Here is a 27,249-nt window from a genome sequence, read left to right as displayed (position 1 = left end):
GGCTGGCAAGCGGGTGCCTTTTAGAAGCGGGCACCTTTGAGAAGAAATGCTGATTTTGACACGAGCTCACAGAGGCTAAAACGTATGCTCGATAAACAAAAATATCCCCACAGGTAATTGATGACGCCGTTCAGAAAGCTAGGGAACTGAAGCGTGATGACTAACTTATGAAGCGACCACTACAAGAAGCTTCGCAACAAACGAACCTCTGCTTAACTTACAGCTCAAACTTTCCACTGCAAACAAAATCCTCAAACGACATTGTAACATTCTGGAACAAAGTGAATGTCTTAAACGCGCATTCCCATTCACCGTCTTTTACTGACAGCCACGCAACCTTAAAGGCACGTTTGTCCACTCTCATATCAATACTTCACCCCCTAATAATTCATGCCGATACTGTTTATAGTCACCATGTCTTGTATGTAAAGCGATGCGAAAAAGAGACAAAGCAACCAGCACGCAATCCAAGTTTTCAATTAACATACGAGAAAACCAAACATGCGATTCCTCTAATGTAGTATACCTTCTAGAATGCAACGTGTGCAGTATGCAGTACATCAGACAAACACAAACAATATTTAGGATTCGTTTCAATAGCCACAGAGCCCATGCGAAATCAACCCCAAATCTACCTCTATCAGAACATCTCAACCTTGCCAACCATGCATTCTACAAACTATCAGTAACACACTTAGAAACGGGATTCAAATGAAACCGAAAACGGGAACAACGAGAATCTTACCTCATCCTCTGATTTAACACCATAGAAAGAGAAATAAATGAGAATCCTTGCCCACTTGCAGCAATTAAAGCATTAGAAAACAATAACGGCAATAATGACAATAATAATTGAGTTCACAGCACTGCAGCTGCAACGGTCACTGGACAACTGAAAATACTTCTAGGTGTATCTACTCTTCCTCAGTACAGCTGTCGTCTGTTCCTGTTTCTACCTTACTATCCAATCAATTGTGATAAGCACGACATGTCGAACAGCAACCCTGTGCACAATCAGGGGGCCTGCTGTGTTATCCAGGAGCGGGCCAGAATTGACATTGTACTCCTAGAATGGACATTGCACCCGCTTGCCAGCCTCTGCAGCAACGCGCGGCACCCCTCTTTCAACGGCGAGCCGTTCACGAGGCGCTGAGTAGTTAAAGGCTTAAACTTCTTAAAAAAGCTCCTTTTCCTCCACATCGGACTTCCGGAGCCATGCGGTGTCATCTGGTCGGGAACAATACGTTAGTGGCAGGAAGTATATGCGGACCGCGGATATCTTAAGGGTGATTGTCGGAAAACAGAAGGGAAGAAAAAAGAAAGACAGGAAGAAAGAAGGAAGGGAAAGAAAGAAAAAACAAGAAAGGGACGGCCAGTGGGAGGAGAGTCTACCTCATGTTCTCTCTCTTTTTCGCGTACCCTCTCTCCTTTAAGTTGCATAAAACTGAGCACCAACAAAGTGTACCCTCATTCCTGATGAAGGCCAGACTCTGGCTGAAGCGTCGAAACAAATTACGTATTGAATGCTCACGGAGGATCTACCTGACTACTTACAACGCCATGGCCACACCACCACCATGCCTGCCTTTATATATATATATATATATATATATATATATATATATATATATATATATATATATATATATATATATATATATATATATATATATATATATATATATATATATATATATATATATATATATATATATATATATATATATATATATATAGCAGAGTGGATTAGGGAACAAACGGGGGTTAAGGATATCTTAGCTGAAATCAAGAAAAAGAAATGGACATGGGCCGGGCATGTAGCGCGTAGACAGGATGACCGCTGGTCGTTAAGGGTAACTAACTGGGTCCCCAGAAAAGGCAAGCGGGTTAGAGGGAGACAGAAGGTTAGGTGGTGTCACAAAACGAGCACTCAAAAAGGGCGTGCCGCCAAATTCTCGCGACGAAACGCCGGAGTGACGCCGCGAGGTCAACGATAAAAAAAAGAAAACAAACATCCAAAGACTCCCTGGGCGCGCGACAAAGAACATATAACGTACATATGGCAATTTCAAATGAAACAACAGATAACATGCAGTGAAAAATTGCTTCTTGTAGCCCGCCATCACCACCACGCGGATGTGGTAGTGAACGCGCGATTTTCACTCTAAGAGGCGCTGCACCCTATCTATGAACGCAGATATACTTCACTGGTGAAATGCGTTTAATGATTTTCCCTCTGAAAACAGAACAATATATTCCAAGTATAGCAATTAGTGATGGAAGGAACCTCATCTATTTCTTCTGTGTACATTTTCTCCCATGAAAAGCATGAAACTGTAGATGAAGTGCATTTTATTATTATATGAAAAATGTCAAAAGACACGCTACAATTGGCGAACCCAAATTTTTCCATGCTTACAACAAAGGGCGAGATAATACGCCTCATAATTGAATAATATGAAATTAACCCTCTAAAAACTAAGCTATCATAAGGAACACCGAGCATAGTGGAAGGCTTGAAGTTTTATATCACCTTGTATTCAGTAGCGTGCAGCTAAATCTAACTACATGCTCCTGAAATATTTGCGCATCTATCTAAAATGCAGCAGCACAACAGGGATTTAATCCTGCGACCTTTGGATGAGCGGTTGAGTGCCATGACAACTATACCACCATGGTGGAAGTAGCTAAGCCACAGGTCAAACATGCTCAAATGAGACATGCCAATGAGGTAGCAGAAAGTATGGGGAGTAGAAAACCCTGGCCAACTACAGTTTCGCAGAGACCTATTATACGCATGGAGTCTTCACCAGCATTTATTTTAATCAAAATTGCCCCGCCGCGGTGGTCTAGTGGCTAAGGTACTCGGCTGCTGACCCGCAGGTCGCGGGTTCGATTCCCGGCTGCGGCGGCTGCATTTCCGATGGAGACGAAAATGTTGTAGGCCCGTGTACTCAGATTTGGGTGCACGTTAAAGAACCCCAGGTGGTCAAAATTTCCGGAGCCCTCCACTACGGCGTCTCTCATATTCAAATGGTGGTTTTGGGACGTTAAACCCCACCAATCAATAAATTTTAATCAAAATTCTGAAGTAACGGCGCAACTACGAGGTCTTGCATACATCTCATTGGCAACAACACAACACGTCATATGAATACCCTGATATTGCACTTTCTCTAGGCTTTACCATAGCACTATATCGGACAAATGGAATAGAGCCTTTGCAGCTCCCTGCTTCACATAATTGAGCAAAATTGTTTGGCTGTTGAGGCAACGCAATGCCTTAGTAATAGTGATAAAATAAATCGAGGGCATTTTCGAGGTAGATATGTACCTGCGCATGAGGTCAGGTAACGTTGTAAGCACAAAATAATACCCATTTTTCTTGTATTCAAAAGGGTACGCCCACCCTGCTTGAAAATTCGCAAACGTACACCGACACCACTGCTGGTTTCTCCCTCAGTAGTGCTTGGATGTATAAACAGCCGGTGTCATCTTGGGGCCCGGACATGCCTTTCATTAAGAATTGATGACATCACACCTTTCCATCCCATGAGTGTGAAGAAGAGAGTTCAATACCACTCTGGAGGTTCCTTTATGAAAAGCTGTTGTGACAATAGCAAAAAAAGAGTCCACAATTTTCTAACTGGGTGCCTTTGACGCAGTGGCTTTAATCTTTTTGTATTGAGGGATAAAGAACTTTGTGGGCGCGAGCGGTGAGTCGTATGCTTTGCAAGAACCGCATAGTGTGGTCGACATCTTACTTTTGGAAGATGAATTATCAATCTGGTGAATTTCTGAACGTGTAATTTTCTACCAGTTTACTTATCCGGAGAAAGTTACATTTGTACAATAAAAGTAAGGCTGCGTAATGGAAGGAATTTTGCTTCACCAGCTACTGTCACTAGCACTTCAATAAAGATGTATAAAATGCGGCTGTGGGCGACGCTGACGATTCCGTGTGGATGATACTACAGTCAAAATATTTAACGAGCCCCTGCTGAAAAAAGTCACCTCTCTTGCGTAACACTGGTGATCTGTTTTTTGAGCTTCCGGTAGTCAACTCTTCCATTTATGGTGCTTCTTTGTACGAAAACGCTAGAAAAAATCCTTGAAAGATTGTGTTTGCCACTTACCCTTGTCTTCGCTTGAAGGCTGTCCATTCTTTCTCGCAGAAAGTGAGAGCCGATTTTCAGTCTTTCTTTCGCAGTTTTTGTTGACTGAACAAAAAAGACGACAAAAACAAGAGTCACAGTTGCAGTCAGAGTCTTACGCCGATCAGTCGAATCAATGCTCATGAATGTTTCAACCCAGAAAGATTTTGTGGGTTGAGGAGGTTTAGGAAGGCCTAACGTGTCTGAATGCGAACCCGGCGTTCGTAAAAACTGAAACGGTATTCTAAATTCACTATGAGACTAACCATTAGGGGGCATCTTTCTTGCGTGGTCGTGCTTCCAAAATACCAGATGTTCGACGCAGCGAGCACTGAGTCCACGTTTGCGTATTACTTTTTGCAGATGCTATCACGACCTAATAACTCTTCCATGGTTTCTTGAAAACCCTTAGCCTAATCCTTGCCGTGGTAGCTCACACGATGGAAACAAACAAAGAAGGCTGTGGTATGGTGCCTTTTCTGTCATTGCGTCGAAACAGCTCGTATATTCGCTACCATATTTCTCACATGGCATGTCGGGGGTGAAGAAGGCTGTAGTGCTGATGATGTGGCACAAGAAGTCTGATATACGGGCCACGAAGCCTCACTTTTATATGCGAATTGGTATATTCTTGGCACTCACCCTGGCAATGCGATGCACTAGGTTCATGACGTCACCAGCGAGCCCATCGAGCTGCTCCTGAGGCTTGGTGAGCTTCATGGCTTGTCTGACGATTACGCGGTACGCCTCTAGGTTTCGCGGGTTGCCCAGCAGGTGACCTCGGCGAATAGACAACGCTGGTTGATCCACCTGCGTGACACGATTGCAGTGACAGACAAAAGATCTTGTGGCTATACTATATTCACACATGAAACAAGCTAAGGATAAATTGCGGTAATGAAATAATGTTAGAAGGTGAGCAACAATGCACAGTAAGGTTTCTTGCTTTTTGGAGTAATTGTTACACAGAAAATTTTTGCGTGTTCAGCAAAGCTTCAAATATTATTGCCGTAGAATGATTACTTCAGTAGTAAAACTGAAAATAATATTTTTTCTGCGTACAATATGTGGTGCCACTAGAGTAATACACTTTCCGCGGTGAGCTGAAATATTTGTAGCCTGACCTAGACAAAGTAGAGCTAAGATTGAAAATCTTGTATGATTGAATTGTTATTATTTTGTGTGCTTCCTCCAACTTGCTATGCTCGAGCATTAAGAACGTATGAATGTGCACGGCAAGAAGAATTGAAGCATTCGCGTTAAGAATACATTGCTGATTGGACGTTGTTTTGTTTTTTGTTTGAGAAAACGTTTGATAAAAAAACTTGAGGAGAGACGAGTGAGAATTTGCCGGGCCATAAAACTAACACTTAAAAAAACAGGCGGCCAGTGATTGATTTCCAATAAATAGTGGATCGCAATTAAAGTGTCCGCTGGGTGTTTCTACCGATTGATGTATCGCAAAAAGAGAGAGGCGAACATTTGACGACGCTTGAGCTTCGCCTTTCAGGGTAGAACTCAATAGAGTAATTGTAACGCGCTTGTATCACTCTCCCAATGGCTAGCCTAGCTGCGGGTTTACACCTTAGCTGTGTCGTGATGAAAGCGAAAGTGCAGAACCATCTTATATTTATGCGCGGAGGCCACCAAACATGGCGTTGTGATTATTTGCGCCATATCAGTGGTCACAGTCAAACCTATTCGCCACGCTGAAATACCTCGGACAATATAAATATATGGTAGCGCAGACAAAGAACACAGACAATAGAAGGCACATTCAAGACAACACAGCGCTATATATTATCATGCTACCATACCAACAAGCCCAAATCACCACCCTCATTTACCTGCACATGTACGCACCACCGACAGCAAATGGTGTATATAGCCCGTTTTAGTCGGGGCGTACGCAGAAGTTGCGAACGCTGTGCACTATCTATACGTTGCGTACGCTGCAAGCGAAGCGTGCTACAACACATTTAGTTTAACGTACTGTGACGCGTTTCACTGAACTATTGCTATAAGTCGTACGAGAGATGTTTTCCAATGCTTATCAGCGCCAGAGATTTCAGAAGTATGCTAGGCCACAGTACAACCTGTAAAGACAGTTACTTGAGAACTGTGAGACGTGAGGCCATGTCTTGCGACTCACCAGAATGCCAAAACGTGCATCTTGAGTGTACCTTTTCTGGCATGCAAACATGGCCTTTCAACGTGCAGTACACGCAACTCGCAGTATGCGTTGCTGTCTGTGGCTAACGCCACTACAGCTATCATTTGCTATCGTTTGTGGTTTGTTCTAGCTTTCGCGAGAACGCAACGTAGTAAGGGTTGCGTTATGTACGCAGCGTCTTGCTACGGGCGTGGAATAAATATTTTGCATACTGCGCAGGCGCACTTCTCTCCTGCAGCCGTTCTGCGTACATATATTAGTTACATAAGCTCGACTAAAATTGTCTATTTTATGGTTAGTGTGCTAGATGATGCGCGGTTAAGGTCATCGCATTTCTGCATGAGCAATCGCTGGTTGAAATGTTCGGTACCACATGAACCGAGTGATTTTGATTATTTCTTTACTTGCATCCACTTTAGGTTTTCCCTCGGAGACAACGCAAATTTTTGATAGCAACCAACATGACGCCACCACCGCTGCCAACATTGGGTTTTCTGCGAAACGACCTGCTTAATGTTATTGCGTTCCATCTGAAACGGATGCTCAGCAAGTCTTTACAATACTCTGATGGCCCGCTGAGGGACGCCCACAAGTTACATTAACACGTCGTAACGACCTTCTGTACCACTTCTCGAATCCATCACGTCCACGTCAACATCTTTCGCAATGTTCTTATTCGTGTAATTATTGCAGGGATTCACCAAAAAGGAATCGCCTGTGTGCTTCTTTCATTCACAACTAATTACGTCGCCCATAAGTTGCCTTCACAATATCAATCACCAGAGCTTTCCCAGCTGCTTTTTGGAGCCTCCAGGAATGTTCTTGAGGGTCAATTTTTACTTGCATGAAAAACAATTTACCTCACACTTAGCGATGCCCAGTTGGAAAATCGGTCTGAACAGGACGGGCACAAACGACAGGAATAGCAGAGTACGAGTGCTCAAGAGCGTGGTGCCTCCGCTCGCACCGCGTCCTTCTCGTCTTCGTCAAGCCCAGGCTGGTTTTATGAGATGGCATCGTTTACAACTCGCCCACATCTCTACCACGCGCTTAGCGACGTACCACTCTCATTAGACACCTCAAACCTTTTGAAAATGTTCGATAAAAATAAAAGCACAGGGTTTCAATAAAAACTCTGCCAGGAACCAGTTGAAAGATATATTAGTAAGAATAAGTTTTTGAAATTTCGTAAGCATGGCTTTCAGGCGCTATATTAAAAGCAGTGGTGAGGAACACATAGACCTAGTATGTGTCCATGTGTTTCATTGGGTCTTCGTCAGAGCGCCTCAGAGGTATGTATGCGATATGCATGAGTTTATTACCCAAGTGCTAGTATTTAATTCCAGGTCAGCCTCGAGTGACGTTTAGGCCGGCACTGATAAAAAAAATGGCATTGTATCTGGATGCTTCGCTGCATTTGTCGGTATGCAAAAAATTCGCCTTTACACTTGTCTTGGGATATATACGAGGTATGCCTAAAGAAATATTGCCACGAAATTACAACTGCGAAAAATAAATACTATTCCTAGGATTCGCCTTCACTCCTAAAATCTAATCCGAAAAAATTATGGATAGTAATAAGTCCTGATTGGGACGATAAATTTATTTCATTACACGATGCAAATAACACTCCTTTTACCGACACTCATTGTCTTCATGTCTTTAATTCATTCTTTTCATCCGTGTTTACTAGCGAGCATGATCATCTTCCAGAAATTGTTGAACGCGATTACTCATTTATGTTACCTATAGATATCACAATTGAAGGCATAGTTAAAATTATTGAAAATCTGAAGATGTTATCATCTTCTGGTATTGATGATATCAATTCAAAAATATTAGAGAACACTGCTTATGTGTCTGGCACTATCCTGTTTTACATTTTTTGGCAGTGGCTCACTACAGGAATGTTGCCTTCAGACTGGAAGATAGCGAGGGTAGTGCCAGTCCATAAAAGTGGTAGTAAAAGTTCACCTGGAAATTATCGCCCCATTTCCTTGACGTGCATATGTTGCAAGATGCTTGAGCATATCATAGCTTCTAACATTTATGCGCATCTAGAATCTAACAATTTTTTTTTCTAACCAGCACGGGTTCTGAAAGGGTCGTTCTTGCGAGACTCAACTCTTTGAGTTCACCACCGACCTATATTCTAACATGAACAGTAATCTACAGACAGATTGTTTATTTCTTGATTTTGCAAAGGCTTTCGATCGTGTTGCTCATTGTCGCTTGATATTAAAACTGTCATCACTAAAACTTGATTCACTCACGCTAACATGGCTCAGAAACTTCCTAACTAACCGCCAACAATTCACTATCGCCAACAATCACTCTTTATCACTTTGTTACGTTTCCTCTAGTGTAGCACAGGGCAGTGTTCTTGGTCCCTTACTTTTCCTCGTCTATATTAACGACCTGCCTGACAACTTATCCTCATGTATGCGTATATTTGCCGATGACAGCATTATCTATCGTCCCATCCGCAACAATAGCGATCATCTAGACTCTTCAAAAAGACCTCGAGCATAATATTGAGTGGTGCAAAACATGGCAGATGACACTTAATGTTTCTGAATGCAAACTAATCTACTTTAGTCGCAAACGTGGTAACGTTAATAGCCAATACATAATATATATTAGCATTGTAGAACGCACTGATCATTACAAATACCTAGACATAAACTTAACTTCTACACTTTCGTGGTCTACACATATCACTTCTATCTGTGCCAACACATCAAGATCATTAGGTTTTCTGCGCCTAAATCTATACAGTGCTCCCTCTGATGTGCGCGAACTGGCTTATCTTGCTCTAATCCGTCCTCAACTGGAGTTCGTATCCTCCATTTGGTACCCATATCAACAATACCTCATAGATAAGTTAGAATGTATACAGAACAGAGCTAGTCGATTCATAGCGCGAAATCACAGCCACCCGTCCAGCGTAACACAGAATAAACAAAACCTTGCACTCGAGCCACTGAAAATTCGCCGCAATGTCTCACTTTTATCACTATCTCATAAACTCATCCACACCAGCATGATGCCATCTGTTCACCTTAATCTAGCACATCAAACTTCGAGCATACTACATAACATCTTTAGCTTATCACGCATGTACGGCTATACTAACGCTTTCAACCAGTCAGCTCTTCCACGAGCTATTCGTTTGCGGAATGATTTGCCAGATAATCTTGCGTCAGAATAAGACCACTCAAAGCTCTATCGTGCTCTTAAAAAATACTTATGCACCAAAAACTGCTCTATCACATCTTCGTAATCATCAGTGTTTATAGGGCTGTTGCCGATGTTTTTGAACTATTGCTAAGTTGTAGCTACTGTCATTTTTTTTTGTATTTCACCCTCACATACTGTAACTAACTTTTCTAGTATGTATTTTCTTACATGTTTATAAGTTGAACTGCCTTTTCTATTACAGTCAACATTTGCCTATGTATGTGTAGATATACATGTATATATATTTTTGTAACATATTACCTGTACCGCCCCCCTTACACAATGCCCCTCGAGGGCTCTGATATGTGGGGTTTAACGTCTTAAAACCACTATATGATTATGAGAGACGCCGTAGTGGAGGGCTCCGGAAATTTAGACCACCTGGGGTTCTTTAACGTGCACCCAAATCTGAGCACACGTGCCAACAACATTTCCGCCTGCATTGGAAATGCAGCCGCCGCAGCCGGGATTCGAACCCGCACCCTGCGGGTCAGCAGCCGAGTACCTTAGCCACTAGACCACCACGGCTCTGTAAGGCTCTGTAAGGTACTGTAAGGCTCTGTAAGGTACTGTAAATAAATAAATATATAAAAAAAAGGTTGTCAAAAGACGATGGGTTTTTGCAAGGCGTACTACATGAGCCCTGGTCTCATCCGCGGCTATCATGCCATTTCCGTCTTACAAGGTGGCAGGACCATATCAGTTTTTTGTGCAGAGTCGCAATATCAGCACAGCGTGAGGAATATTAGGCATTTTACAAATACAAATGTATGCAATTTGTGATAGAGGAACACACCTAATAATACTTCGTATTGATGTTGCGGCTCAGATATTCGTAATATTTAATTTTGACCGACAATGTCCACAGGTATGAACGCAGCCACCAATTCAAAATGGCTGGGCACCTCAACAAATGCTCGAACTTTGGCTGGGAGGCTGAATTGTGTGAGTGAAGCCAAGCTAGGGATTTATCCTTAGGTCAAAGGATCGTTTGTACATTTGAGGAGTCTGCCTTCTTTTCGTTGGATCTATGGAGTTTGGTAGGACCCTGGGATTGTTATATTACGTGGCCTGATTACAGGTACGTCTATTCAATCACGCTTGTTGAATTAAAACTTCTTGGGATAGTTGCTAACTCGTCACATGGTAAGCATAATAGCCCGTTTTGGGAATTCTTAGAAACACATATTAACATTTGCTTCCACTAAGTAAACACACAACACACACAGTGCTTGTGCTGTGTTTGTTTATTGAGTGGAAGCGTGTGTGAATATGCTTTCCTAAATATTCCCAAGATGTGGTAACTTTACTTTTATACCACATCTCTTTAACAAGGCTAAAAGAAACACTATTCTTTGTCATTTCCTGTTAAGAGGTATGGTGCTCTGCTAGCCAGTAAAGGTAATATCAATTCTGTAACATGATATAATTATATGCTGAGTGCAGGATAACTGAAATTTTGTCATCGTGTTTAACTTCCAGGTACATACCATCATCAGCACCCTAATATTGGCTGACTGGGAAACAAAGACAATTTCCCTCTTGTAGGTCATATCAACCAATGCCAAGTTTGCGCTCAGTGCCTACCTTCTTCGAGCAAAGTCTCCATGGTAAATAAATACTGAACCAGGACGCTAAAGAAGAAAGCAGAGCGAGAGCAGAACTGAAATTTGGATGAACTTCTGGGGATTCGCATAATAAATAGTGCTTGATGAAAACATACCAGAAACCTGTTCGGGAGTTTTGAGTCTTTCCTCCGTGTCCTTTACATAAGAGGGAAAAAAGTTACGAAAACATTAGGCCAAGCGGAAAAATATTAGGAAGCATAAAGAGAAGTAGTACCCATGAGTCAGTAGTAGTAGTAGTAGGGCTCATGTATAACTCAAGTGAATAATTGATTGAGCACCAGCTTACAAAATTTGATGAAAAACTTTGAAATGCGCTACAGGCTTGCAGTGAACCTGATCTCTTTTATGATTTCAGTGCGTGCGCAAAGTGAAATAAACAGAACATTTGTCTGTGTATCTTCATGTATAAAAAAGACGGCATGTGGATAATAATATATGGCTGTCTACTTTTAGAAAGATGCAGAGTTGCGGCTAAGTTTATACTGTTTACAAAGAAAACACGCCCAAAGAATTATATTAAAATGACAATCTCGAGATTTGTTTTCTTGTTTCCTAGGGAACGTTTGGAAGTCAGTCTAAGGATGCAGTACTGTCTTAACTTGGCATAACTTTGTGTACAGACAGACAAACAGACTGAAACTTCTACGTTCAAGTATCCTAAACAGACTAGTGCCTTGAAAAGAAACATGGACCCTAAGCTATCGAAAACTATATCCCACCACATAAGCAAGTCTCTCACCGTGATGATGTTGCGTGATTGGTTGGCGAGATCGAGTCCGTATGAGACTGAGAACATGGTGGGCTCGCCGAGTGCCCTGGTGACAAGTCCAGCGACCATCTCGACGGCCGGTTCAGTTGCGCGCACGCTTGGCCACGTGCGCAGGCCCAACTCAGCAAGCACCCGCTTCAGTGGCCGCACACCGACGTCCACCATACTCTCTTAGGACATTGCACAGGGACATGGTATACGAAAATTAATTTAGGCTTGCTGAACTACGTGGATAGCATACAATATGCTGCTGCTAGTAACACATAATTTTGGTGAGGTATGTGAGCTGCTAAAGAGATCTTTGCTATTATAACACCGTCAGTTTTGGCACCGATTCGTTATGAAAGCAAGCCCGAAGTCCAAGGCGATAACATGTGTGTACTTTCATAGCCATAGTTGTGAATTTCACTTGTAATAAGCATAGGTGAGCTCCTTTTTTCTCCGAGTCATCGCTTAGCGCGGTTTTGTTAACTGTTCTTTCCGTAAATTGATGGCCGGAAATCTTCCCTCAAACGATGGTTCAGAAACCATCGCGAAACACTTGAAATTTGCAATTTGTGTTGCCAAAGCACGCCTAAAAAGGCAATTTGAAATCGGTGCAGCCGGCCTTCAATTTTCACCTCAGAGATCGGACATCAGCTCATGTGCCTACACTGAAAGGTGAATGGTAAATCTGCAAAACTAAATGGAAAGCTATGGAAGAGGACGAATTTCTCCGCTTCGCGGCGCACACCTTAACTGAATGTGACGAAGAATTCTGCTCGAACATTCCAACACTCCTCAAGATATTGGAAACACTCCCAGTAAGCACAGCTAAGCAGAACGCAGCTTCTTGACACTGAAAAAAGGTTTCCGGACTTGAGAAGCGGCTTGATGGTCGGGCCCTAGGTCCATTCACTGAATAAAAATCAGTATTGACGAAGTTGTCGCTGTGTTTATGGAGAAACCGCGAAACATGAAAATAGTAGCGTGAACCGCTCCCTTTAGCTAGGCTATTTGCTCTTTTTTTCGTCCGTACTGACCTTTACTACATGGTAAAACCACTCGCAAGGCCATTCTTTAAAATTGCTTGCTAAAGTTAGTGTTAAAGTTCCGCCTCTTTTGTGTCAGGGGAGAACCTATGCTTTGATTCTTTGTTGTCTAATAACATTGATTGATTGATATGTGGGGTTTAACGTCCCAAAACCACCATATGATTATGAGAGACGCCGTAGTAAAGGGCTCCGGAGATTTCGACCACCTAGGGGGTTCTTTAACGTGCACCCAAATCTGAGCACACAGGCCTACAACATTTCCGCCTCCATCGAAAATGCAGAAGCCGCAGCCAGGATTCGAACCCGCGACCTGTGGGTCAGCAGCCGAGTACCTTAGCCACTAGACCACCGCGGCGGGGCTTGTCCAATAACATTATTTTCCCGAATGTGTGCATACTTTGTTTATAACATCCTGCCATAAAATGGCTCTTGCTCTTATCGCACGCTTGATGGCAAGACAGTGTGAAAAGTTTGGCAGAAGAAAGCGTCCGATACTTTCTTTTTCTTTCTGAGGTACTTGCATAAGTGAAGGACCTATTTCTTCGCATTGAACTCCTGCCCTCTTTTTTATTTTTTTACTTGGTTTCACAATACTGCCTTGTAAGGTCTTTCGTGATCGAGATTATTTGGTGAAAAGAATTCTTTTTGCTGCACACGCAATAGGTTCACTGTATTGTCTAAATTCGCTTCCCACTGCTTATTAACTTGCCTCTTGTGCGACATTCCACTTTGTTCTCAATTGCTTCTACTATTTAGGCATCTTTTACCTTCACGGGCAACTTTCTGTCTATTTTATATTGAAAGATTTTCTTTTAAACAAATAGGCTTTGTCGCCCTTCCCCCCCCCCCCAAACAAAATTCTGTCTATGTGCCTGTGTGCCTCAGCTACAATATTTACCTTGTAAATTATATTATTGAATATTATAATGTCATAAGAAGTTAGTCAGCTCACGGGAATCTAGCGGAAGCGCAGGGACACACCCGATATGTAGATATTCTCTAAATGAACGTTTTATTAACTAGCTTCTGTTGTAAAAAGAGCGGCACTTCCGTGCCGTTCTTTTCGGAAAACTGAGTGATAATTTTTTTATTACTTTCTCAGCATTGTTTTCTTAGTATTACTCCGTTAGTAATATTTCGTGGCTTATTTTTACTTTTCCTGAGTATTGTTTTCATAATATTGTGCCGTTAGTAGTTGTTGTTATTCTTAGTATTATCTTGCGATGTAATTCAATTTGTTTCACCATCTCGCAAGTACGTTACTGTTGCACTTTTCAGACTCATGCATCGCATTTTTTTCCAATTCTTTTTGTGATGCTCCTCTTACTCAATGCTCCCCAAGGAGCCTGTAAGGTACTTGTAAATAAATAAATATTGCGTATTTTGAAACACTTGATTTAAGCCATGCAAACAGGTTAGACGCAACATAGTGAGGGCAACTAATACCTTGTGTATACCCACCTCTCTGTTCGCAGCCTCGTATGAAGTTGACAAGCTTTTTGATGATGGACATGTTGTGCGGTGTCTCCTCACCCACAGACCCGGTGCTCTCGGCTGTAAATTTCATTGCACAAAAACAGCTTAGCTTGGAATGTTCATACAAAAATATTTCAACTCGTACTGACGCTAGACATATTATTAGCAGAGGCGGCTGAAGAATAGAAACAATCTCTAACGAGTGAAAAGTTTCGTGTGATTGCCCCTCACTTCTGTGCATGGTATAGACTTTGGGAGAAAAAAAGACCACATAAGTTCATTTAAGAAATGGGGGATCATTAGGCTTCGCCTTTAGGAGTTCAAATGAACGGCAATATCCTGTCTCTATTCGTGACTTCAACCACTTAGTGCACGCTTTTTATCGTATAACGTTACTGAAGGCAACCCTTGTGGAGTACTGTAATGTAATCGATGAAACTAGAAGTGGGTCGCACCAGTGAACTTTTCGCACATAGCTGCATTCTGTGTGAAAGGTAGCATATAATTTAAACAATGAGAAATTTATGCACGTGAAATGTTTTTGCACTTCCGATGCACCCACTATACGTGATCATAAAGTATGTGCAGTAACATCTGTGCCTTTTGTAATGGGTAGCCGGCTTTGAACCAAGAAGTCATCATGATAATCACATAATCTGACGCCCGATTGCAATGTATGTGTATGCCACGCAATATTGCTTCGATGTTACATGCATCATTGTGAGGCCCTTGTAGTGAACGCGTCTTTTCTAAAGAAAAAAATGATTTCACTGCATTTCCAAGCAGGGGAAGACATTTTCACTCTGTTTCCACACAAACGCGTGGCTGTGTGGTGGAACACCTACTTGCCACGGGAATGGCCTGGATTCGATCCTCACTCATGCCCAAAAACATTTATATATTTTATGTGTATCTTTTAGATTTTTTTGGTACGAACAAAATGATGATTTTTCGCACACAGTCAAAGAGGCCTACGCCATCGTCCAAATTTCTGCGAAACCCAACCACGGCGGAGAATGCCATTAGCCCCTAGAACAAACACTGGTGTCGTGTCGATATGACGTCACGGCAAGGACTCGCCTGCTCTGCCGGCACTTGTCGCCTTTTTCTGCGCCCCCTGCGTACAAGCTCTTAAGCGATACGTTACTGAATACTCCTCTATTTCTTGACGTTAATTTGTCAACATACAAAGTGCAAGGTTTCACAACTAGTGAAAGTTTTTAAAGTGGTTAGAAGTTTCCGTTGTTTAGCTTAGGATAGGCAGACTCCCGTCCGAATGGAAGATTTATTGTGAACATTGGGACGCAGGAGAGGACTTTTGTTGTTTTTATCGCGTACGCCACAGGATGGGCGCAAAAAAATATGCTGTGTGGTACTAACGTAATTACAGCTAGGAATAGACTCCGAGATGAGGACATGTCTGTGCCGAAGTATCAGAAATGATATTAGGACATTTTCAATTTACTAAACGCATTACGGTTTACCGTGCAAGTTACGCCTGTATCTACGAATGATCTAAATGATGTAACAGAACTGCGGTTTCTCCGACAGGAGACATTACAAGACATTGACTTTCTTAAGCACTCACGCAACATATCCGTCAAACACATAAAATAATACTGCCACACACACAATAATTTAGCAAATAATTAAACATCGGTGTTCACTGGGATTATATGTACATGTTTCTTCTCAACAGTCGCCAGGCATTATGTAGTCCTATACTCTGATTAGCGTGAAACGCTGGAGTGTTCTATCACCACCTCACGAATGGTAATGGGATCTTCACGGGGGAGCACCGCTGATAGCAACAATTTGAACGCAAATGTGAGAAAGTCGAAATGAACTCTTTCTATGGCGCACTGACGGACATGACCCAAGCAATGCCGTAACCAGAGAATGCTCACCGGGCATGTCCTTAACCCCCAAATATTTTTTCACGCAGGTAAAAAAAGGACCATTTTAAGTACCTGCCCTCCCCCAACCCCGAAAAAAATTTCAACCTACAGGCATCTGGACCCATGAATTAACTTAACAACCATCGCCTCAATAAGGCGACGACTGGTCTCGTACGTCATGTCCACCAACAGGTAACCAAGTGCCAGAAAATTTAACATAGGAGGTGGTATATCTAAACTGTTAGTTCAGAGCGCGACTGCATCGTCGCTATGATTCTGCACGAAGACAGAATCTGACCGCAATAAGAAGCTCCGCCCCTAACCTCCACCACACTTTATCTAGATAATTTTGGTCAGGTAGAGCTTCAAAATTACTGTGACAGAAACCCGCAACTAAACGTGTTGAGTGAGCAAGTACACGAGAAAAACACAAAACACCGACGTCGGTATTCTATAGGGCGAGCGCCTTCCGCTATATGTTGTGATACTGTATGCTGCATATGAGCGTGCGGCTTGATACACTTGTGAAAGCGCTGCCCATAGATACGTGAATTACTCCGGTACAAAGTAATCTAGGGGAGGAGAAACCCTGATATCCCCCAAAGGAATCACCCATGCACATGTAAACCTTATAATATAAATATGATGTCGTGATTCCTTCTCAAATTCACATGAATGTGCGTCACTGTGTTTGTTGTATTTAAACAGAACCGCGGTCTTGATTTTCACACCCACCATCATGCAATTGTTGTGACCACGAATGGAATCCATAATCGGCGTTAGCAGCTCGACACAGGTCTTTTCACATATCTCAAACCTATATACGACCAAGCGCATGGTTGTGCAGAAGCAAAAGTAAAATTTTTATTGTTTTACCTGAAACATTACCAGATCTGTTTTCTTCATTCACCTGCAGCTTGAGACAAGCAAAAAGTGAACGCAAACATTGGAACAGCGCATGAAGCGAGCGCATCACTATGTAGTTGCGCCGCGGCTCGCGTCGAAGAGTCCGTGTCGTGATGTCATCCACCAGGCGGGGCCAATGACACTTCTCGGGGGCAGGCACGTGTCGCAGAGCTATTTCACATGGATGAATACTACGAGATGAGATCAACGTTTGGGCTAGAGTAGCCACCTCGAGGTGTGTTAAAACATCGATAATTTTTTTTATTTTTTGCTAACAGGCCTAATGAAACGAACTCGTAGAGAGGATGCGTTGCAGGAGCTGATTGCGGAACGTACGATATTACTGCCGAATTTTCACTCCTTGACTTCAGGAAAAACCACTTGTGCTTTAAAAAGAACGGGTTATAGTTGCTGTGACAAAGCATAATAAAACGAAGACATGACAGTTGATTAGTAACAAACGCTCACGCATCTCTTATGCGATACTATGAAAAGCTTTCATGTCTCAGGTATTTTTCATTTTTGATATTGTTTATTTGATAGCACATAAATGCAGCTTCAAACATGTGGAAAGGAGTACATGTTCTGCAATAATTTTTAAGCATTTTGATGAATGGTTTACAGAGTTTTCTTGCATTTCATGTCGTAATCCCTATTTGTCTTCTAAACTGCCATTCCTCTGACATAGTATTTTTGAATATACGAGGCGTCAGAATGAAATGTCTTTGTGTATATGACCTCACGAGTATATGCAATTATTCAATCAGTATGATCTACTGATCATAGGGGAACATCCATCTTTCTAGTGTCTTATTTCACAATGATGTCTAATGACAACCGCCACATAAGCATGTTTTATGAAAAAAAACACTTATAAGAAAGCTTGATCGTTAGGCACACCAGATTCATAAGCAACTGCCGCCACCTGTCAACGAAGAAGCCAACATTTACGAAAATCAATAATGGCCCCCCTGTTTTCTCCCGTGCAGCTTCTGCGAAAATTTCGGAGGATGTGCATCACAATATTGCTTGTCAACTCTCCCTAAAGGTGGCGACAGCAGTCCCTTGACATCCCTCGACACGAGAATCGTTCTAAGTCGAATTCTCGGATTGGACATTCTGAAACCACCCCACGATCATCGGACACTTCGTAGTTCGGTGACATCAGAGTCATTTTGTTTCGACGAAGTTTACACGCTTCCTAATATCTGAACAGATTGTGTTCTGGTATTTGCCCCGCCGTAGTCGTATAGTGGCTAAGGTACTCGGCTGCTGACCCGCAGGTCGCGGGTTCGAATCCCGGCTGCGGCGGCTGCATTTCCGATGGAGGCGGAAATGTTGTAGGCCCGTGTGCTCAGATTTGGGCGCACGTTAAAGAACCCCAGGTGGTCTAAATTTCCGGAGCCCTCCACTACGGCGTCTCTCATAATCATATGGTGGTTTTGGGACGTTAAACCCCACAAATCATCAGCTTTCTGGTATTTGACCTTCATCGAAATGCGGCCGCGGTGTCGGAATTGAACCAACGTCTTCTAGCTCGAGATCGCCTGTCAATATCAACGAAGCCACCACCATTGCGTATGACGAGAGAGCTCATGTTGGTTTCCGTGATAACTCCATCGTTTCTTGCGATGCAAAATAACTATAATAAACGTGCAGGAGCCAGCGTAAATCATTACACTTGCCGCGGTTGCCGTTCTAGATGTAAAAAAACAAATAGTTATTATGTTACGTTCCAGTCCCTTGAAAACTGTAATCGCTGAATCGACAGGCAGATAACTCGAGCCATCGTGCCATGTTTTCAACCACTGCGTCCCGAATATCAAAGAATAAAAATGCTTGTAGCGGGGGTGTTTATAGAAACCCGCGACTCTTGTTTTCCAGGGATTTCACATAGCTTCAAGTCCACTGAATAACTGGCTTATTGAATATAAAAGGCTGTTCCAAAGTATGAGGTCCACGATCTATTCCCTTCCTGTGCTGAGTGATGTAACGAATTTTCAATGCTGCTTTGATAAGCGATCTATCACGTTGGTGGAAGAGTCCGTATATATATATATTTATATATATATATATATATATATATATAATACCGCAGCGTTGCACTCCACTTCAGGTCGTGAAGCCGAAATAATTGATGTAAGATTATGTATTTTATTGTGCACATGTATGGTACAGCGCTTCTGCCACACACATGCGTGCATCTGCGCGTGCGTGTATTTGCAAATCACATTACACTAGATGGTTGATCTTTCTAAAATCTGGTAATTGTCATAATAGTCGGAGAAACGCTATTCGCATTCAAAAGGTACATGTCTGATGCCGCAGGTACCTTTATCTAGAACACTTGTGAGCGCATGCAGTTTAAATTACCACGGAAATAATGATGCTTGGAAGGCACAATACGTAAAGAGTTTACAAATTGTGATTATGAGGAGGGGTCCTAATTCAAGCTAGATGATCATGTGATAATACATGATTATTATTCAATGAATATGTACAAACAATTTATTTTTTGGCGTGTCTATAACCTAACAAAACTACATCTGTCATAAGTTTACGTTGAATGCAATCGCTGACGTATTGAGCGAGAAATAAAATATGCGAATGACTTGAACTCACGCTGAATGATATAGAAACGAATTATTTTGTTCGAAATTGTACTATAGGTTGACATAAAGCACCGTTTGAAGGAATCCGCCTAATACACCAGACTGGCCTTTTATAGATTCATACATCTTATGATGTCGATTACCTCGCATCACGCTTTTGTAGAATCATGTCTTGTTTCTACAGCGACAGTATTTCCCTGCCGCGTGAAGTCTTTAGAGGCTGCATAGCGTAGACATAGATCAATTGTGTTCATTTTTCTCCGATAAACTCATGTCCGTCCTGGCAAGGGAGCTATTGGAATGAAAAAAATTAAACAAACTACTTAGTCGAGCACTTGTTAGAGTATCTACTCACATTACACAGCACCCTCGTAAGACAAAAAAAGGCCTTATACTAGATTTACTCGAAAAACGTCAAGAGAAATGCAATGTTAATTTACCAACAACCCCTGTAGTGCCTTGAAACGGTCACATGGTATCAACTGGCTCTCTCCCTTTAGCTTCACTTTAGCAGCCGTGTGTGCAGAATGAAATAGAATGGCAGAGCGACCAGTTTACTGAGCACGGGTATTTTTTATGAGGCCCTACAACTACATAAACAAGTGGCACCTTCTGCATCGTCATCGTCTACGGACGTGCTGAGCGTACCTTCGATGAAAGACATCAGGCCGGCTTCTACTCGCTCCTTGATCTCAAGGCTGTACGAGGTGCGGGCTGCTCCTGCCACGACGGGGTTGTCTTTCAGCCAGCCCTGACAGGTGTAAGTGTAGAAGTCATCACAGGGGCCCACTTCGTCGCTCTTGTTTACCGACTGGGTGATACGTTGGGCTGCACGAAGAAAGTAGAATACAGGAGAAAAACTTGGTTGTGACTTCTGCTTCTTGATTAGAGTGCTACTACATATATGACCTAGTGTGACACCTCAGTCAACAAAGGTTCTCCATAGGCACGCTACTCTAAATTGAGATGCGGTTTTAGCGTTCAAATGAAAAATGGAAGACACTGTGGTCAATAAAACTCACAACTTTGCGCCAGAGCGCGAACGCGATATCCTTAAGGCACCAATTGAAGTAAAAAAACAATGCGTCTTTTGTCTCTGTGTAGCTGGATGAGTAGCCTCGCTGTGCTGCACGTGAGATGCCATACTGTTGTTGAACATTTCAGAGAGGCACAAAACTGAGTTAATAAGGGAAGTTACGCCACAGTGCGCACTTCTGGGTCTATTTTCACTCTCTCAGATTATACAAGGCTAAACCCAAGACATACCTAAGGAATTTACATTATTTCTCAAAGAAATTTTAAGTATGCACCACTCAGTCGTAATATGCGTTTTTCAATTACAAAGCTCTCTCGCGGTTCTCATATTTTTGAACGGAACACTTGACATCTTGGCAGTGTCTGCTAGAACAGAGTGTCAATATTTCTTCTTTATTAGTACACGCTGGAAAAGATCACAATTATGATAGACATCTACCAATACAACGTTCACAAAGATCCACCACAGAAAGTTCTCTCTGTAAGAACTGTAGTACTAGGATCGATGACCTATTTATTCTAGAATTGCTACTTTAATTCTCGTTAATACCATGAGCAGAGTTTTGGTTTGTTTCATGGGAAAACATTTTCAACTAGAAAATAAACTTTGTATAGTGCCAATGATGGCAGATCTTATCCAGCACTAGAATGCACACTGATTACAGAACACCGTGATAACCCTGATAACAGATGCTTACTAATAACACAGAGAGAATCTCGCTGCTCACGTGTTACATGCAAGAGCATTACAGCTTCTTTGAAAAATAAGAAGACGTCAAACTGTCACATCACCATAAGACCTTATACGTCAGTATTTTACGTAGAAGATTTTTTTTTTGCCTGCATGAATATTTATTGCTATCCTTACCTTCTCTCAGACACGCAGTGGATGAGCAGGAAAATGCAGCCTTCTGTCTTTGAAGGTGATCTAAGAAGAAATCCAGCACAACAATTCTTTTAAAAGAGGCTAAAATGTGTTGAAAATTTCAACTACCCAAATGGTGTTCCATCGAAAAACACACTTTCCCAGAACAAATATACTTTCCAAGAACAAACAAAAGAAAACTGCGCAAAGGGATTCCTTCAACCACAACTATGTTAAAAATGTCATAGCAAATGTTAGCGGAAAGTTTAACGGTGTTTTGCTCACAACGCTAATGCATATCTTTTGTCGTGATTGGCGTTTTTACACAGTGTCTGTGAAATATCTGCAAGAATACGAAAGGGCCTACGCATCAAAATTAGCTGTTGTGATTCATCAAGATTTCAATGCTTATTCTATCGATTTTTGTTCGTTTCAGTAGAAGTTTGCACTCTATCCTGCCAATCGCGAAAAGTTTTGTTTAGTATACAGCTCTAAAAAATACATTGAAGCAGCCATAAAAACACAGTTTTGAACCTCATACTGGCCTCTGGACTACCCTTGTGTGAATTAGATTTTGTGACCTATTTGCGTTTAGAATTATCACGGTCAGTATGAATTTACCTTCCTTACTGGCTGCAGTTTAAGACTTTCATCACCCCCTTTTGTAGAGATAATGCAAAACAAAACTTATAGAACGCGATAGTGATTGTTAACACAGCTAACGTTTCGAAAACTGTCGCGGTTTCGCTATCAGACCTGCGGTTAAAAGATGATGAAGCAATTTTTTTTACCTGACTTCGTTTCGTTGACAATCTGTAATCTTTTGGATACTGAAAGTAAAAAAAACAGTTTATTTATGAACAGGTAAACTTACTGGAATCAATCAATTTTGCATGAAATTGAATTAAGCGTAGGTGTCATTACAATGAAATTCTCGTATAAGACACACGTATATTTGTGTACTAATATTGGCGTATCGTATTGGCGATTTTATCTTCGTGCATTTGCGGCTTCCTACCTAGACGTCTAACCTTCTCTCTGCTTTAAATATATTCAATCATACCAGCCATTACTCAATTTTGTTTCTAATTTCCTGGTGTACCAAGTCAGCTTTGTAAAACAGGCAGTCGTATTTCTTCATATCTCAAAAACGCACCTAAATTAAGTACCCCAGCTATCTACGGAAAATAAGTGCGCTTATATATATATTGTATTAGGAATCTTTATGAAAGTGCGCTCACCGGTATGTTTGACGGCGACAGTGGTGACGCTCACGGACACTGTCAGAAGACTGAGAACGGCCGCCACCGACGCACAGAGAATGATGTATCGCTTGACAGTCCACCTACGGCTGTTTTTTGAGGTTGAGAATAAAAAAAATAAAACCAGGTGAGAATAATGGGGCTCACAGTTTCCATGCTACGAATTGCAACATGAAGCCAGGAAATAATCTGTAAAGTTCCGGAAAGTCCTTTTGAAGATGCCCTCTCATTTACTGTAATATTTTACGGCACACTGCATGCAATATGGGAAGCGTTTCATTCTATACCATTGTTTGGCATATTTCTTTAAAAAGAAAAATAGAAAAACATGGTGGTAATGTTACATTATCTGCACCAATAACAGGTAAGGATCATCTGCATTTCGGATAAGTAAGTCATAAAGAGCTGACTCTTGAATCATTTATTATGGTACGTTCAATATACATGCATAAGATTAAGAACGCTGCATTGAGACATGCAACCTCCGAGTTGCGATACAACTTGTGACTCCATGACCATCATGCTCTACAGCTAGCTTCATTCTGTGGCATCCACACTATTTGTTGTAAATGCCTGCTCTCGCAAACAGCGTTTTTGTTCATCCATTTAACAACTGAGCCACCTCAATTTCTAGAACACACCCAAGATTTGATTAGCACACTGTAGTAATAAATGAAAGTGGTGTTAAATAAAATGTGACAGTGCTATATTATGTCTAACAAAATGTATGTTGCCAAATCATGGGGAAAAGAAATGTGATTAACGCATGTTGTTGAAAAAATGAAGGCGAAATTTATTTTAAGGGAATGACAGCTGGACACAGTCACTATCGCGTCACTGACTTGTGTGATGCAAGCGCGATGCGCACTTCAAGATCATGCACACAGTAGCAATTGTTTTCAAAGACCAAGAAAGCCTTAATTTTTCAAATCGGGGAATACTAGAAAAAGACAGAACGCTAAATCAACCGAATTACCATACCTGTTTACTGACGGGGCGTATATATTTCTGAACTTTGCATATATGCGCGCGGAAAGAAAGGGTTGCTACAACAGTCCGGGTTGCCGCATTCAGTGGTTTTCCAGCGATATGTGTGTACGTAGCAGTTTTAGGCGCAGCTAAAAGCATCCCCGACGCCTATTCCTCCCTCTCCCCACAGTACTCAATTTCGGGCTTTGGTTATTTATACCAAAAATCACAACAAACTTGGTGTGGGCCAGCGCCGTGAGGGTCAAACGTAGTGTTGTTTTTCAAACGGAGTCAAAATAATGTAAGAGAAACAGTCGCACATTCTAGCAGACCACGAAGGCGGTTATAGTGTGCTTAGAAAAACGTTCTCAAAATTTAGAGCCCTAGGTAACCTACTATGGGTGGGCATAACGACGTCCCGTGGGCTTCAGACATAATGAGAACGAGTGCATTGAACAAACAAAGCAGATGTAGGCTACCACGAGACACCTGACAACTTCGAGCCCTGTGTTATAGGTTCGCCATGTAAACTCAAATGCACCACAGTGGTCATGTCGATATTCAGGTAAGAACCAGGTTGTTTGTGCTACTCTTCCTTATTTACATGTGAGGCCCTACAAAGTTTGTGAAAGTACTATTAAAATGCTGATGTACGCGTACGAATTTTGTGTAAAAGTGAAGTATATGAAAGATGTGTGTGGTTGTAACGTTTCTTTTTATGTCAGTTAATTGTTTACCGGAGGTAGGTGAAGGCAATTGCTGCTGTACAGTTCTTACCTATCGGCGTCGTTGGATGGAAGGGGAGGAATGAGATCACCGAAGCTCAGCTCGGGCTCCTCCGTTTGTTGCCGCTGTCTCCTTCGTCGAGCGCTGCTCAATGAGAACCCTACAACACACATCACGTGCTCCCCACTAACGAACTCATTTTTATTAGTGACACATAAAAAAGTCGATTGTTGTGACGAGCGAAATACGCTAAAAGAACGTATACATCCGTTTTTCTATTTACCACTTCGTTATATATATATATATATATATATATATATATATATATATATATATATATATATATATATATATATATATATATATATATATATATATATATATATATATATATATATATATATATATATATATATATATATACGTTAAACCTTACTTATCAATCATCATTAACTTCTTTATATAGCGTTGCTTGTGATTGCGCTTCGTTACACCCCTACAGTTCTAGCATCTACTCCAATGATTAAACTTCTGTTTATATTGGAAAGCATTACATGACTTAGCCACAGACGGGCTTTAATAATTCCCTAAGTACAATTTTATTACACAGAGTACATGAAGGAAAGAAGAGTGCATTTAGGGATTCGTTTTCTTTGTTACACAAGATATTTATGAGAACTAGTGTGCAATGATGTGAAGAAAAGTATTGGGGGTAGTATCAGAAGTAACTACAACGTAAAGGTAAACAATGAAAACCAGACAAAAGATAGCTTGGGGTTCGTAAGAACCAAACCTGTGACCCTCTAATAACGCGTCCGATGCTTTGCCAACGAGATACGGCAGTGTTTATCCCACTGCCTACTTTATAGAGTGCTTATACGCATTTAAGGAAGGTAGTTTCAGTCGGCCAGTACGAGACCTCCTCTAAGTATAAAGAAAATAAGTGTAATTTTAAGTTAATTATGAGTGTTACACAGCACTGGCGTAAGCTTACAAGTTCTTAGCCAGTTAAACAGCACCCGGGGACACACGATATTGTTACGTTGATCGTTACATTGTGTTCACTTGCAGCGTGTTCCTCTGCCAGCCTTTGAGTGCATAATGACAACAGTCATTCAGTCACCATGAAATGCCATAAAGCTAGCGTGACAGTTTCGTTCCGCCGATGTCGTGAGATTGCCGAGACGATAATTAGCAATCTTTAAAGCGGATCGTTATAAAGGCACCTGTATGCTTTCTAGAAAATTGTTTGTTGCTACAACTTACCAGAAAGAGCACTCATCGTCGACGAGTTCCCAGACATCTTGAAATCACCTGTCATACAAACGTTCATGACATCACTATTAAAAACACCCCGGATCAATAAATATGCGTATATAGTAGATTTTGTTCTCATTGAAGCCGTCTGTGTGTTGTGAACCTCTGAGCGGTAGTTATCATCTTGAGTCTTCAGTTTCCGCACACCGAAAAGGAATACGTTAGTATTCCTTTTCGACGTGGTAACTTTTACCGAACTGATGCAGTGTATTGCGGCGTATAGGAAGATTAGTAATGTACAAATAACTGAGTATGGATAACAGGCTGCGTACCTCAAAGACTGTAGGCTCTTCTTGTTCTTCTTCTACTAGTTCGGAGTGGCGTGCTTCGTATTGATGATGATCATGACTGTATGCATTTCTGGTGCATAACTGCTGTCCGAGAGGAAAAGGGAAAATTAGACAGGGCGGGGTTTTTGAAGAATATAGATAACGTCAGTACACGTAAGCAGAAGCCCCAAATGATGCACGGACATAGGAAAAGTGGCGATTTAAGCAATGAGACCACTAGAGGGGAGGGGGAAAGCCAGGACTTCGTGGGAAGCACAGCACAGACACAGCGAAAGCTGAGAGAGCAGACATTTCAGGTCCTTTTTTTAAACAGTCCTGGGGCAACCGCCAAAACCACACTTTCATGGAGCCGCGATGCTAAGAAGCATGAACATAATTTTTGCAGAACATTCCCGATGTCATCATTTGTTATTCTCCAGAGAATAATACCCGCTACACACATGTAGGCATTATGTGCACTTGGTTGATGGTATGGCTGACGAAGATTGAGAAATATGTTTTAGGCTTTTGTATTGGGTTGGAGCAATGAATAGCTTATTTTTCACGCAATTCACATTGTGTGGCACCTGGGTATAGTCTTTTACTGTTCTAAACTCCTTAAATAATTATGAAAACGCCATTTCTCACCCAACATCAAGTCTGCCTTAGGCAGTTTTCAACACACTTTCAAGCACTGCCGTAGCTCAAAGGTATCATAGTGGCACGCAAAGAACCCGGTTCAAATCCATTCTTGAATGTTTTGTACCTATTAGCCTTTTTTTCTTACTTAGTGCTAGAGTGGTTACGGATACCAGCTCTGGTGGTGACATCGAGAGATAACTACACCGCTAAAATAGGCCATTGTGGCGATCTCATAACAGATTCTGCTGTAGGAAGGGAGGGGTACTGGACCATC

The 27,249-nt window shown here is 41.7% G+C and overlaps 2 protein-coding genes and 1 long non-coding RNA gene across 3 annotated transcripts in view; all 3 read right to left on the bottom strand.

Annotated features, from left to right (window-relative positions):
• Window positions 1-4,954, bottom strand: part of LOC119159865 (neprilysin-1-like) — a 54,370-nt gene extending 49,416 nt beyond the window's left edge. Inside the window, exons 1-2 of the mRNA XM_037412687.2 lie at window positions 4,797-4,954; window positions 4,137-4,220 (exon numbers count right to left, since the gene is read on the bottom strand). Of these exons, the coding sequence (XP_037268584.2) occupies window positions 4,137-4,220; window positions 4,797-4,874 (162 nt within the window). The 5' untranslated portion in view covers window positions 4,875-4,954. The remainder of the gene's footprint in view (window positions 1-4,136; window positions 4,221-4,796) is intronic.
• Window positions 4,955-10,974: 6,020 nt separating this feature from the next.
• LOC142786681 (endothelin-converting enzyme 2-like) lies at window positions 10,975-22,860 on the bottom strand. The gene is made up of 7 exons (XM_075884300.1): window positions 22,854-22,860; window positions 22,582-22,620; window positions 21,794-21,853; window positions 20,539-20,718; window positions 14,460-14,552; window positions 11,935-12,134; window positions 10,975-10,980 (listed from the first exon to the last, which is right to left on the bottom strand). Exons 1-7 carry the CDS (start codon window positions 22,858-22,860, stop codon window positions 10,975-10,977), a joined length of 585 nt encoding a protein of 194 aa, XP_075740415.1.
• Window positions 22,861-24,798: 1,938 nt separating this feature from the next.
• Window positions 24,799-26,409, bottom strand: LOC142786695 (uncharacterized). The gene is made up of 3 exons (XR_012889118.1): window positions 26,337-26,409; window positions 26,014-26,061; window positions 24,799-24,907 (listed from the first exon to the last, which is right to left on the bottom strand). It is a non-coding gene; the product is annotated as an uncharacterized LOC142786695 (long non-coding RNA).
• Window positions 26,410-27,249: the final 840 nt, after the last annotated feature.

The sequence above is a fragment of the Rhipicephalus microplus genome, unplaced genomic scaffold, assembly GCF_043290135.1.
Source record: "Rhipicephalus microplus isolate Deutch F79 unplaced genomic scaffold, USDA_Rmic scaffold_28, whole genome shotgun sequence".
In the NCBI taxonomy this organism is placed as follows: Eukaryota; Metazoa; Arthropoda; class Arachnida; order Ixodida; family Ixodidae; genus Rhipicephalus; species Rhipicephalus microplus.
Note: the sequence above shows the minus strand (reverse complement) of the source record. Positions and strands in the feature narration are given on the sequence as shown.